Source organism: Centruroides vittatus, unplaced genomic scaffold (genome assembly GCF_030686945.1).
Source record: "Centruroides vittatus isolate TY-2023 unplaced genomic scaffold, ASM3068694v2 contig_1050, whole genome shotgun sequence".
In the NCBI taxonomy this organism is placed as follows: Eukaryota; Metazoa; Arthropoda; class Arachnida; order Scorpiones; family Buthidae; genus Centruroides; species Centruroides vittatus.
Genome location: NW_027120679.1, coordinates 41,930 through 55,525, shown reverse-complemented (window position 1 = coordinate 55,525; position 13,596 = coordinate 41,930). Strand labels below are relative to the sequence as shown.

Below are 13,596 nucleotides of genomic sequence, written 5' to 3'. Positions count from 1 at the left end.
TACGTTAAAAAATAGCATATCGAATTTAAACATTTTTTTTTTTTCCGTTTTAAAATTCATAGGAGGATCAGATAAAAGTTCCTATAAATATTCAAAAGACTAACAGGAAATGTTGAAAACGCGTTCGTGACGCGAAATTTATCACGTCGATGGTTTTACTTTATTTATTTATTTATTTGTTTTTAAGAAAATTTTAAAGGCGGAGAAAATCGAGAGAGCGAAAATATCCGACATCTGGCAAAGTTGTGCTTTAGTCAGAGAGTCTCACTCTCCCTTTAGTGAAGTTAGCCGGAGGGGTCTCAACAGGACGGGGTCACATTGCCTCACACGCTACTACCCACCTGTCTGCCTTCTTAAAGAGGATAAAAATGGCGTTTTCTAACTACTACACAGGTGATAGTCGATAAAGTTAAGTCGACCGGAGAGATGCCGGACGTGGTTAAGACCAAAATCGAAAGGAACAGGGATGCTTTAGAAGATAGAACCAGTGCTAGATTGATATCTGTTATCCAACAACTAGCTTATGTAGTGTACATCGCCGAACGCGTGTTCGCTGGTATCTGTTTAGAGTGCAAAGACATCAACAGGCGTACTGATAGGTTGAGAAGGAAAATACAAGAATGCAACGAGTACAGCAAGTCTATCAACGCTAAAACCGTTCCAGTCCGTAAGTTTATATACCTTTTTTTTCGATTATAAGTGTAAATTATATATATAAATCAACGCTATAATGATTAGAAAGAATGCTATTATAATAACAAAACTAGTTGGGAATGCGTTTTACAAAAAATTAAATAGTTGAGATGCCGTTAAAAATGAATTTAACACTATAAGGTATATTTAAGTGCCGTTTTAATTAAAGTATCTTTTAAGTCAAAATTTGAATTAAAGATAAATAGTTCCGTTTTCTAGAATAGATTTGAAAATAATACGAATTTTTATTTTTTATTTCCGTGTTAAAACTTTGGTTTAAATTACGGCATCGACCTTGTGTAGTACTAGTAGATTAACAACTCTATTTAGTTTCTCAGGTAATGGGACAGGTGTAAAGTTTTGAATAGAAACTTGAATAAAACTCGTCTCGGATGGGGAATTATAAAGGAAAGGAATCGGATTGTCTTTATAATAAAATTTTATTAACTGTTTCCTTTGTTATAACGAAGACGACGACAAAGAAGATTGGTGTACAGTCGAAAAGCACGTGACCTACTTGCACACTTGTAGCATTAAATCACGTTTCCCGTCTGGATCGTGAGCGGCGTTAAAAATATTATTAGTTTATTAAATAATTCTCGAAATATGAAGTATTTTTAACTGAATTCAAACAACAACAAAAAAAAAAAAAAATCTAGATTTAAACTGGTTTAGGGTGAGGTTAATCGATGGCAGTTATTCGACAAATATGTGATATTTGTAAGTTCGCTGGCCATCTGTCGTTTTGGAACACGTGATAATGGTAATAATGGGAATGTATGCGATGTCCCGTTCCCACTGGCGCTCCTCTTACTCGCGGCAGATCACGCTCTTCGTCACGCGCTGCGAGTCACCCATTCTGAAAAATTAATTCTTAAAATGGTTATTATCCGATTTCAAGGTTTCTGTCAATTTTTAATAATGTGTCATATGATTTTTTTGTATGTATAAAAAACATTTTGACCTTTTTCGTGAAAGCAGTTAACCCACTTATGTATTTTTTTTCTGTTTTTTATTACGTAACATAAACGTTAACCTTGTTAGATTGTATGACTGTGCAGTTTAATTTGATGATTTGTATTTTTCTAGCCGTCGGAGATCTGACGGGGACGAGGTTGGATCGGCATTTTCGGACCGTCTATCCGGAAGAGCGGAATTTTTTCGCCCCGCCTTCCAGATCCGAGCACATTCGAACTCTCTATCGTGGAGCCGACAGCATTCCCGGTCATTTTAGGAAGCTAGAAGATGGGTTCGGTGCCGGTTCTTCTCTGCTGGCAGACGAAGCAAAAGACGACACCAAACAGGATGGTGTAAGTCTGTTTTTGTCGGGAAATGTACTGGCAATTGATATGATGAGTAGTGATTTATCGTGTCTGTATTACTTAGTTAACAACAATACTTTCCACCCGGTTAAAGAATTAAAGATGGGTGAAACTAATATAAAATGTAATAAAATGAAATCAATTAATTTAAGCTCAATTCTGATGTCAAACTTTAACAAGTTACTAGTTAAGCCAATAAATTTTGGTAAATTAAAGTTTGATATTTGCTCTAAAATATTTCAATAGCTACATAAATTAAACAAGTCTGGCTTAGAATTAAAAACTATTCAAATAATCCATAAATAATAATTACAAAATAAAATTAATGGATAATAAAACAGTATTCATTCATTAAATTGATAATTTAGTTTTTAATTTTGCCTTTATTTTTTCCAGAAGAAGAAAGGCAAAGATATATATAATAAAAGATCACGAGACGTGGGAAGCCATCGACAGAAACAAATTTCGTCGTTAGATTGTCCGTCCAGTCTTGTTCCAATTGATGTCTCCGGTTCCAATTTTCAAAAGATGTCAGCTTTTAGACGATCTCTCATTCATGTAAACAACTATTTTTTTTTTATGGTATGCTTATGTCTCAGAAAATATTTATTTGGACTTTATTCTTACAGTTTGATTTCCTCATTAAGAGAAAAAAGAAACGAAAAAATAAAAGAAACATTATCATCATTAATCAGGAAAATAATGTAATAGGGGACAATGAGAAACCGAGTTTGAATTTGGAATTAAATACCGAGTGTAATAGCTGTAATGGCAAGAATGAGGAGCAATCGAACAAAACAGTAAAGAGTAATCAAGAAATTAAAAAAGTAAAAACCAGTACGGAATTAAGTAGCTCGAAGATGGCTTCTAGTAACCTGACCAACAAATTGGGTACGAGAAAAGGACGCAGTTTTCTGCCGATATCGACCCTATCTGCGGCAATGACCGTTGCGGTAAAGCTGAGAGAGACTTCGACGACCAAGAGTGCCGAGCACTCGACAAATGAAGATTTGGATGCAGAAACCACTAATGGTATTTGTTTACGCCATTTTAAAAATTCCTCAAAAAGTTCTCTGGGAAGAGATTCTGTGTCTTCGGAAACTCAAACTGATAGGTTAGTTATTTTTTACAATTATAATAATGATTAAGAGAAGACAAATTTTTTATATTCTGCATAATATTATACAATTTTCTGTGCTTACCTTTTGTAGATCTCAAGATGGAACATTGACTGGTTACACATCAGATGATTCTGCAGCTACTGCTACTTTAACAAGCCAAAAAAGATCAATAACTTCAAAAAATTCCAGTTGTGGCACAGATAACAGCAACAATAACTTGGATACACTGACTTCTGGGAATGATTCAAATTATTATAAGAATTATTCGAGAGACCAAACTATTAGTGAGTCTGGAGATTCTTTAAAAAGTTTCCATACAGGTTGGACAATTAACAGAACATCGTCGGAAAGTAACAGCTTGAACAGTTTTGGCTCGACAAAAACATATGGATCCTGCAGTTCTTTGGACACAATAGGTAATAACAGCATAAACAGCTTATTATCACAAAGTGCTACGGAAATCTCATCCGATTCAACGAGTTTATTTGGAATAACAAAACTTCCACCTCTTCCTCCGCTACGAGTTTCTAGTATAAAGAGAGAACAAAGTGAAGAATATAATCAAAAATCGTCTAATATTTACGACACTCCTCAAGATATACATAAAAATGCACAAGATGATAAACCCAACAGAAATTATGAAAATTATTATCTTTCACCTATTGTAAATAACTACCAGAATGGTTTAAGTGATTCATTTCACAAAGTTGTAAGTGACTATAAGCCATCATTATCGTCATTTTTATCTAATAAAAAAGTAATGAATGCAGATCGTACAGAAAAGAATTGTGAACATAGAAAAAACAATATAAACAACTATGCTTCTGAAGATGCAACTAATCAAATAATTCAACACAAAGTGCCTTTATATGAAGAAAATTCTAAAGTTCCTTTAAAATATGTTCATCATGTCACTGTTACACCAATTGTTAGAAGTAATCAGAATAAAACATTAATTGGTGGAAGCATTGGTCACTCTGATTTAAAAACAAGAAACTATGGTAATTTCCGATCCTTGAATTTCCCAAAATCAAAATTATACCCAAAAGGAAGAATTATTTTCAGTTCAAATTCATTAGGAAGACGAAGGGATGGTCATCCGATGAATTACTTATCATCAACGTCTTGTGCTCCCGAACATAAATTTGCTACTTTACCATTTCGGCATTCCACCTCACCCATGTCTTCTTACGGTGCTTATGTAAAATTGAATCCCGACGGAAAAGTTAATTATTGTAATACAGTGCCACGTATAAGACACGTATCACAAAATCATTCCAACTCTATAATTTCTAATGCAAACAACAATTCAATTTATCAAGAAAATAAATCAAAAGATATTAATGATAATAATTCTGATTATTCTCACTCACAATTAATTGTAAAAACTTCACTTGCAAATCATGCACTTCAAGCATCAAACTTCCATCAAATAAATTACACAAATAAAAATTCTTTATTGAACAGTGATAAAAATCGATCAATGTCTCCAGAAAACCTATTTGCAGTTATCCACAGTAGCAAAAAACGTCATAATATTAAAACGGATACAGATATATCTCCGTCAAATAATTTAATACCTAAAAAGGGTGGCTATGTTAAAACTGGATGTCACAATTCTGAAAACACAATTATCAATAGAACTAATCAAATGAATGAACCTACTAGTGTACAAAATAGCATGCACAATGGAATTCTAAATCCATCGAAATCAACAAGTATACAGAAATTCAAAATGCTTCTACTGCAAACAAATAATAATCTCCAAACTGGCCGCCACAAATCTGCTGTCGAACAGTTAAAAACTTTACCTTGGTACCATAAACCAAGTGAATACAGTTCCACCATTTCATCCTTAGACTGTGCTACTCCTATGTTCCAAAATCAAATGACGCACGTCTCTTCTACGATGCCGTTTAGGAGAAATTCGAGAATGAGAGCTTCGTTGCCCAATCATCATATATGTCCTCCCATCTGGGAAGACCACTTAGAAGAATCAGAAATTGTTAATTGTAAAAAATATCTAAACTGCTTGCAGTCGGAATTGTCTCATAACAGGACCGAAGAAGGCAAAAAGAATCCGTGGATTCCACCGCACAGTGCCAGTGCATGGGTTTGATCTTTTTGTTAATTAACTTATTGATAAATTTTTCTAATGAATGTAAAAACTTCTAAATGTTTGAAAAATTATCATATTCATTTTACAATGTTACAAGTTAAATTTTTGTTTGTTGAAATCGTTTGTTGTATTATGGATTCAAAAATCATAAAATAATTGTGCATATTAAAATGCAATTGTAATTTGATTGTATGACATCAATAAGAATGGATGCAATTCAGATAATTAAACAGTAGTTATATTAGAAAAGAAGTTATAATAGTTTATAGAAAATTTTATAATATAAAATTTTAAGATTCTTTTTAAATGTATATTTATATACTGGTTTCAAAAACTATCATCTCTCTTTTTTGTGTGATATTGCTGAAATTCTCTATCATGTTATAACTCAGAGAAATGGAAGTTTCTAGTATATATCAAAATACATAGATTATAGGTATAAAAATGCATTTCCATTGACAAATTATTAAAATAATTTTTTGTACATTTTCAAAACTTGTATTTGGGCTTAGTTGCCAATTCTCTTAGACTTGGGAGATTTTGAAGTTTGTCCTTCCCATATTTACTAAGCATAATGATCAACTTTTTGGTTATTTTATTAAATCAGATCAAAGCTTAGATGACATTTTATTTTGATATTGGCGAGAGTAAAAAGATCAAATCTGAAATTGAAAACTCCTGGAACCAACTTTTCAGAAAATGGCTAACTTAGTCTAAATACTGACGACGAACTTTTCAGAGAAGAAAAAAGAACAATTTTCAATTTTAAAATTTACAAATTTAAATTATTTAATTTTTTAAGTAAAAATCAAACTATTAACAATAACTAAATGATTATAAGTTAAAACTTTTGTTAAGAAAATAAAAAAACTTAATTTTTATTTTGCCAACTTTTCTGATAATCAATTGTTTACGGTGTCCCATGTAAAATTGGTTCCTCTCACTGGAAATAATACAAATGAATTCAGATAAAGTTTCTGACAGGTTTCCTTTAATATTATCTAAACATACAGAAATTTACAGATGATGCTGAAACTGTCCTTGTGTATCATGCACCTTTGTATATGCATAATCATGTTCAGACTGACCTTATATTAAATACTGATAGCCACAGCTTTAGTACTTCTGAGAATGCTTTCCTTCAGTTTACTTCTATTTCCGGAATTTGTATTATACACTTTCTCTTTTAAATATCCTTTATAAAATTTACATCACTAATGTTTCATCATCTCAGTTGGACTGATTTTAAGTGGGACACACTGTATGTATATTTTGTTATAATGACAAATTTGTAAACTTTAACAATTATGATGACATTTTTAATGATAGAATTATGCACTAAAGTTACACTTATTTTCATTCAATTATATTCTTCATTTACAACTTGTGTCATGTTTATGTTAAATTTACTTTGCTATTACAGTATTTACGCAATATTTTTAATATAAAAACTTTCTATTCTACTCATTCATTAGTTCTACTTATACATGCTTATTTAATTAAAAAAGATCAAACTAATCTTGAAGTTGTATATTTAATCAAAAACTCTTAACTTCTTCCATATAATTTTACATCTTTAGACTGCAATACTTTATCTACACTTTTCTTTTTGTTCTCTATTACTACTATCCTTTTTATTGACCATTAACTTGATAGCAGTAATATTATAGGAAACAATACTGATAGCCATAGCTTTAGTGCTTCTGAGAATGCTTTTTGAGCAGTTCACATTAGAAATTAATGCCATCCTTAACAAGATCTTTTCTGTTTGCACATTTATATATCAAACAAATTATTTGTGTTAATAAAGTCCCAAAATCTGTTTATAATGCTGGAAACAGAATAACAATGAATCGATAATAGAATGTTTTAATTTTTTACAAAAATTTAAATATGGAGATGTATAGTTTAATTTTATATGAAATAAAAGATGTATATTACGTTATGATCATAATATAATTTAATCAATTTTTTTAATGGTTTAAATTATATTATTTATATAATTTAAACCATTTATATATTGTATAATTATATACAAATGACTCTAACAAATGCATTTTGAGCAGTTCTTTTTTCTTTAAATTGATTTTGATAATTCAAAAGTAACTATATTAAAACAATAATAATGTATTCTGTTCTTTGATAGTTGATGATGACCTAATAAAAGCAAAATGTTTCTAGGTTAATGAATGGTTTCAATGTCCTTAATAAGTAGATATGGTGACTATATTTAAAATGATTAAACATAAGTTTTTTTAAAATAAATTTTATATTTAGTTACTTTTTACAGTAAACTTTTGGTATTTCTTTATTGAAATATGAAATTTTTTTAATATGCCTTTATTATAGAGTTAAGTTATAGAGCAATGAAGACAGAATTCTGAATGAGAATATCCAGAAGTTTATGACAAAAATGGAATAAACTTTGTGCAATCACTCAGACTTGTCTTCATTAAATGATATCTCAGCTGCAATATGTATCAATACATTGTTGTTATATATATATATATATAAAATTAATCATCATCAAAATTGGCATTTATTTTTTCCATAATAATTAATATTAAATATTTATCACATAGTAACCATAATCTATTACATAAAAATAATATGTTTAATTCATAATAATTGGTTAAGTAAAAACTAGTCATAGCCACTCCACTGTAATGAAGCCAATGTAACAGAATAACTATAGTATATAATTATGATACATTTCTAAAAACTATCACATTGCTATATAAATTTATAATTGACATTTCATAGTTAACAAGAAAATATTAGTAATACTCAACTACTAATTAGCGTGACTATTATTGAATTTGATAGCTGAATTCCACATAAAATTATGCTGTTTTTGTATTTTGATTTCTTTAGAAGCTATCTGATATCAAAAGGACTTTTAACTTATTCTGCATGGTTAAGTTTTCACAATTATTAATCACTAAACTTTACAATTTTTGCTCAATTATTCCTTTTGAAATACTTATTAATAAATATCACAATATTAAATTAAATATCTTAGAAAAAGCAGTCAAAGGTTATAATATAATTATTTATTTTAATAAATAGTTAGAACAATGAATAAAGGAAACAAATTATTTATTAAAATATCAATTAGTTTGATTATTTATAACTAAATTTTAATGGGTACACAAAATTTTTCATTATATATAAGTTATTTATTGAAAACATTGAGATGAAATGCTAAATTAATGTTTATCATAATTACTAAATTAACCATTTCATTTTATGATATAATTTAGCATTTCTTATACTGTATAAAATAACGAAAATTTGGCTATTAAATGATTTAAAAAATTTATTATATGTGAAGGTATTATTGATTTACTAGTCACAAGCTAGATTGCCATCAGCTATGACAATTTTGATGGTGGTTTTCTCTTGATCAATTAATGGCAAATGCTTGTACTTAGTAAATTTATTATTGATTGAAAATTTTTACTAACAAAAGTTCCTGACTAGTATAAAATATCTTTATATTGTTCCATTCTGATTAATGAAAACAAGCATTTGAGAGAAAGAATAGCATTTTTCTTTGAATTAGATTCTCCATGTAGAAGGACAACACGTTTCTCAGGAAATAAAAAAAGTGAATGTTTTTTTTAATCCATTGGAAATCTTTCCAAGCAAATTTTAAATGCTCTAAACATTGAAAAAACAATATATTATACTTACTAGACTCACAACAACCTTTGTTTATAATTAAATATTTTACTGGCGACATAAACGTTTTCGACCGTAAAATTTCCGGTCTTCATCAGGTTAAAAGCTCTGAGATTCAAATAGCCGTTGTGCTTGAAGATTTAAAAATTTTTTTTAGAACGTATGTAACGTTGAACACATTTGTTTATAATTAAATATTTTACTGGTGACATAAAGGTTGTTGTGAGTCTAGTGTATAATATACCAGTACCTATAAAGTAGTGTGGATGACCTGGTTACAAGATATTATACTTATTTGTTAAAGCAGAATGATGTATAGTAAAACCAATTTTTATCATAAACAAAATGATATAAATGAGTTAAGTTTCCTATTGGATAGTGTTTCAAACTTCCAGCATTTAATTCCACTTCTTAAAATCAATTTTACTGTTTATAAAGAAAATTCAACAGTAATAATTGTAAATGATACTTGTGTGCACTTTGGACATTCTTGTGAACTAGGACCTGTTATACTGAAGGAAGAGAAACATACAATTTCCAATTAAAATATATTTATTGTAATGTTATCTTGTTACAATAAATACAACATTCAAGTGAAATTTAAAATATTTCCATCACTACTATCAAAAATTTTAAATTATGCATCCTTTATTACTTTTTTCATATATACTGCAGACAAACTGCAAGTAACAAAATATTCTTAGAAATCATTTTTGTGATACTACTGAAAATTAATTTTATTCAGAAATATTTGCAATACAGTAAATTATAACATTTCATTTTATCTGTACATTTAACAGCAAAAAAATAAAGTGATGATTTCCAAAATACTTGATAAATTATGAATTTATTTCATCTAATGTTTAATATGTATCAAATACATTTATCTACACTTGCAAAATTTTTGATTAATACCCATCATATTCTTTATTCACATATTATAAATTCAAAAGTTTTATAAATGATTTACTTTAATATTTTTTATTTTAAATGTTAACAATATATTTGTACAAAATTTATTTCAATATAAGAAATATCTTTAAGAGTCTTTCATATATATATAAGACTATTAAAAGATTGTTTATTTTTTTCTTTCTAATAAACTTCTCAGATATAAAATAACTCCATATAATATGAAACATTATAAGGAGTTATTTTATAAAAATATAAATACTTTTACTTTACTCCATATAATATGAAATATATGGAGTTACATAATTTAATAACTTTTCATTAGCAAGAGTGTACTGTACTGTATACATGTAAATAATTATAAAATCAAATTTAAGTTCTGAATGTTTTCCTTCTGGTTGTCTTCTTTGTTTCCAGTTCCAAAGAACATCAATAGGCTCTTTTTCTATTTATACAAATCAATTGTATGAAAACACAAAATAACAGTTTGAAGAACTTTACATAATTTTAAAAATAATCACAAAACCAAACAAATCCTGGAACGTGGTCTCAATTCTCCAAATCAATGCATTAATTTCAATCCTCTGAACTCTTTTCTACATTCTAGAAAAATAACTTTGCACAGTATGTTCCAAAAAGTCATATTTTACAAATTCATATTGTTGGATTCTACTGAATGTTAATATCAAACTTCAATTAATCCAAACCAATTTTGTTTGTTTTCCTACTAAATGCTAGTCGAAAGCAAAAATTTTGCTTTTGATTAGATTATAGATTAATTTTATGGATTTGTTGTTTTTAAAAATAATATATATTATACATTTTAACATTTAAAGTACTACAGATAAATACAGTACATATATTTGACTCCTTTTGTTGTATACATAAACCTACTAATCTGAACAATTTCCCATATATTATTATTATATATAGTAATATATGTTATATATATGTATTAAAAAATTAATTTATGAACTATATCAATATAATATCTCATTCTGAATAAACTAATGTATTTATGTAAATTTATTCTAAACTTTTTTTTAGTTACAGTTTTTATCATCATTTTAAAAGATAAAAACTGAAAACTCAAGTATTTTTGTAATTTTTTCTATAAAAATTTTCTAGTTTTTGACACAGTTTTGCTTTGTATACAGTAGATAATATACTAAATCAAAGCTGCCACACAAAGATAAAAGACACACTCAAATAACTGTGAAGAAACAGCAAAAATTTAACAACAGTAGATAATATATTTTTTCCACTTAAACAAGAAGAAAACCTAAAATTTCTGACTCTATTTTAAAATATATAGCATCTAATGAATAATTTTTTTGGAATTTCATTAACCAAATTATGAATATGTAACAGGATGATAAGTTAAAAATATATTGAATCAAAGTATAATCCAATTTCAATTTGTTTTTCTTTATTTTAAATATTTAAAATGAAATAACAAAAACAACAGTGATATAAATAAATCAGAAAATGTTTAATTTAGTTTCCTTTCAGAGTATTGCAATATAATTAATCACATATTTACAGTTTTTTTTATATGAAATTTTATTCTGAAGTCAGTTGCCATATACTAAATTTACAATTCTCTAATGTTAACAAAAATATGCTAAATGTAATTAATTATAATGTTATAATTTCTTATTTTTAAATTTGCATAGTTTTTCTTTTTTTGTTCTTTTAAATATGCTACTAGTTTTCATTTATTAAATAAAAAACAGAATAAATTTTGTTATGGCCTGGTGCACACATCTTTATTTAGTTAGACATGTGGTGTCACAGTGATGCCATATCAATGCCTAAAAATTTAATGCACACACTGTATTGTGATATAGTGAAATGCACAGTTCACAATCAACCATCATCAGAGATGGAGGTATATCACAGAAAATGTGTAATTTTTGCCTATCTTACACACTCTTTTGCAAAAAAATCAAAGCACCATAAAGGAAGTGTCAGATTACAATGAAATTCATTATGTTCAATGTACAGAGTAGAGATAAAGAAATGATTACAATTTCAGTTATAGGATACTTTAATAGTGAACAGTGATAGAACATGTACAGATTAGTACATTGTAAAACTTCTCCAGCTGCAATTCATGCTGAGATACATTATGACATGGAGTCATACAGAGCCCTGATGGCATCTTTTCAAAGATTTGTCTTGGAGTTTTGCAACTGCTGCTCCAGATCATGGACATTCTGGGCTATCTGTACTTGTCTGCCCAACATGTCCCACACATGCTCAATGGGTGAAAGGTCTGGGGACCTCACTGGCCAAGGAAGGGTTTCAACAGCATGGAGACATTCCTGGGACAAACACATTGTATGGGGCCAGGCATTGTCTTGTTGGAAAATGATTACGGGCAGATGTGCCATGAATGGTAACAGATCTGATCACAGGGTGATTGATGTACTGTTGAGCTGTTAATGTTGTCTGAATGACTAATAGGGATGACCTGTTCTCATAGGCAATAGCACCCCAGACCACAACAGTAGGAGTAATGGATGTGTGATGCTGCACAACACAAGCTTCTTGGAAATGACTGCCCAGTCTCCTCTAGACACAGACATGATGGTCATCTGCAGGATGAAGTGGGAATTGTCGCTGAACACAAATCAACAGTGACACCATTCTGCATTCATGCTGTTCATGAATCATGGGCATAGCACCACTCCAGTCAGAGCAGTTGGTATTGTTTGGTTAATGGCAGACATCTTAAAGGATGACTTGAGTTCAATCCTGTCTCAGATAGGTGTCTTGTGATAGTATATGATGCTGCTGGGTGGTGTATAGCAGATGCTACAGCCTGTTGTATTGTGAACAATGATGCTGTGGGAACTAAAACTAAATCAGAGCTGTCTTGTAAATATAAATAAATTCACACAAAATCTTGAAAACAGCAAAAATTTATTAACTATAATGTTTTCACATTTTTAATGTCCTTCTTCTTGTAGAATACTTAAATGCAATGCCAATTCAAATGTAAGATTGAAAATATTCAAAAATACAAAGATCATCGCATGTGAGATAAGCCACAACTATTCCAACAGCATAAATAATGCTGTTGGAACAGTTCTGGCTTATCTCAGTGGTTCTTTTGGATCTTCCAGAACCTTCCCTTATTGGTACATACATTGCTGCAACTACTGCTGCCAGCACTTGCAACAGTAGTGTCTGTATGGCTGATTGCTGTGTTTAACCACCCTGCTTCCCACATCCTGATATGCTCTCTCTCAAAAATCATCTAATTGTGTGTAGAGTTTCCAGGTGCATTGTAATGGCATTGCTGGTGGTGAATTCAGTTGCCTCTAACAACAACACTCATCTGAATGATCACAGTCAGCATTTAGAATTTACTTTATATGATGTTAGGTCCACATTTGTTGTGATCACATTTCTGTCTGTGACAGAAGATGCATGCAAGATGGATATGCAATGTTACATTGTCACCAGAAGTATGTGTGTATTGTCTCATTTACCTATACTATTCTCAGACTGTAATTCTGGCATCATTGTGGAAACATTTAAAACATGGATGTGTACACTGAACCTAAAAGTTAGACTAAAACAGCTAGAGATAAATTTACATTCATTATATTTTAAATTAACATCAACATTTTAATTAGTTTTTTAGAATGTATAAATTTATATGTTTTTATAGATTGGCATTTATGGGTTTGAAAAGATCATAGATGGTATATCAACATTGATAATAAATGTAAAT

At 29.3% G+C, this 13,596-nt stretch overlaps 1 protein-coding gene across 1 annotated transcript; it reads left to right on the top strand.

Annotated features, from left to right (window-relative positions):
* Positions 1-115: 115 nt before the first annotated feature.
* Positions 116-5,514, top strand: LOC136970860 (putative uncharacterized protein DDB_G0277255). Its single transcript, XM_067265359.1, has 5 exons — positions 116-667; positions 1,783-2,003; positions 2,412-2,573; positions 2,645-3,129; positions 3,227-5,514. The coding sequence occupies exons 1-5, from the start codon at positions 427-429 to the stop codon at positions 5,253-5,255; spliced, it is 3,138 nt and encodes a 1,045-aa protein (XP_067121460.1). The 5' UTR covers positions 116-426; the 3' UTR covers positions 5,256-5,514.
* The last annotated feature ends 8,082 nt before the right edge of the window (positions 5,515-13,596 follow it).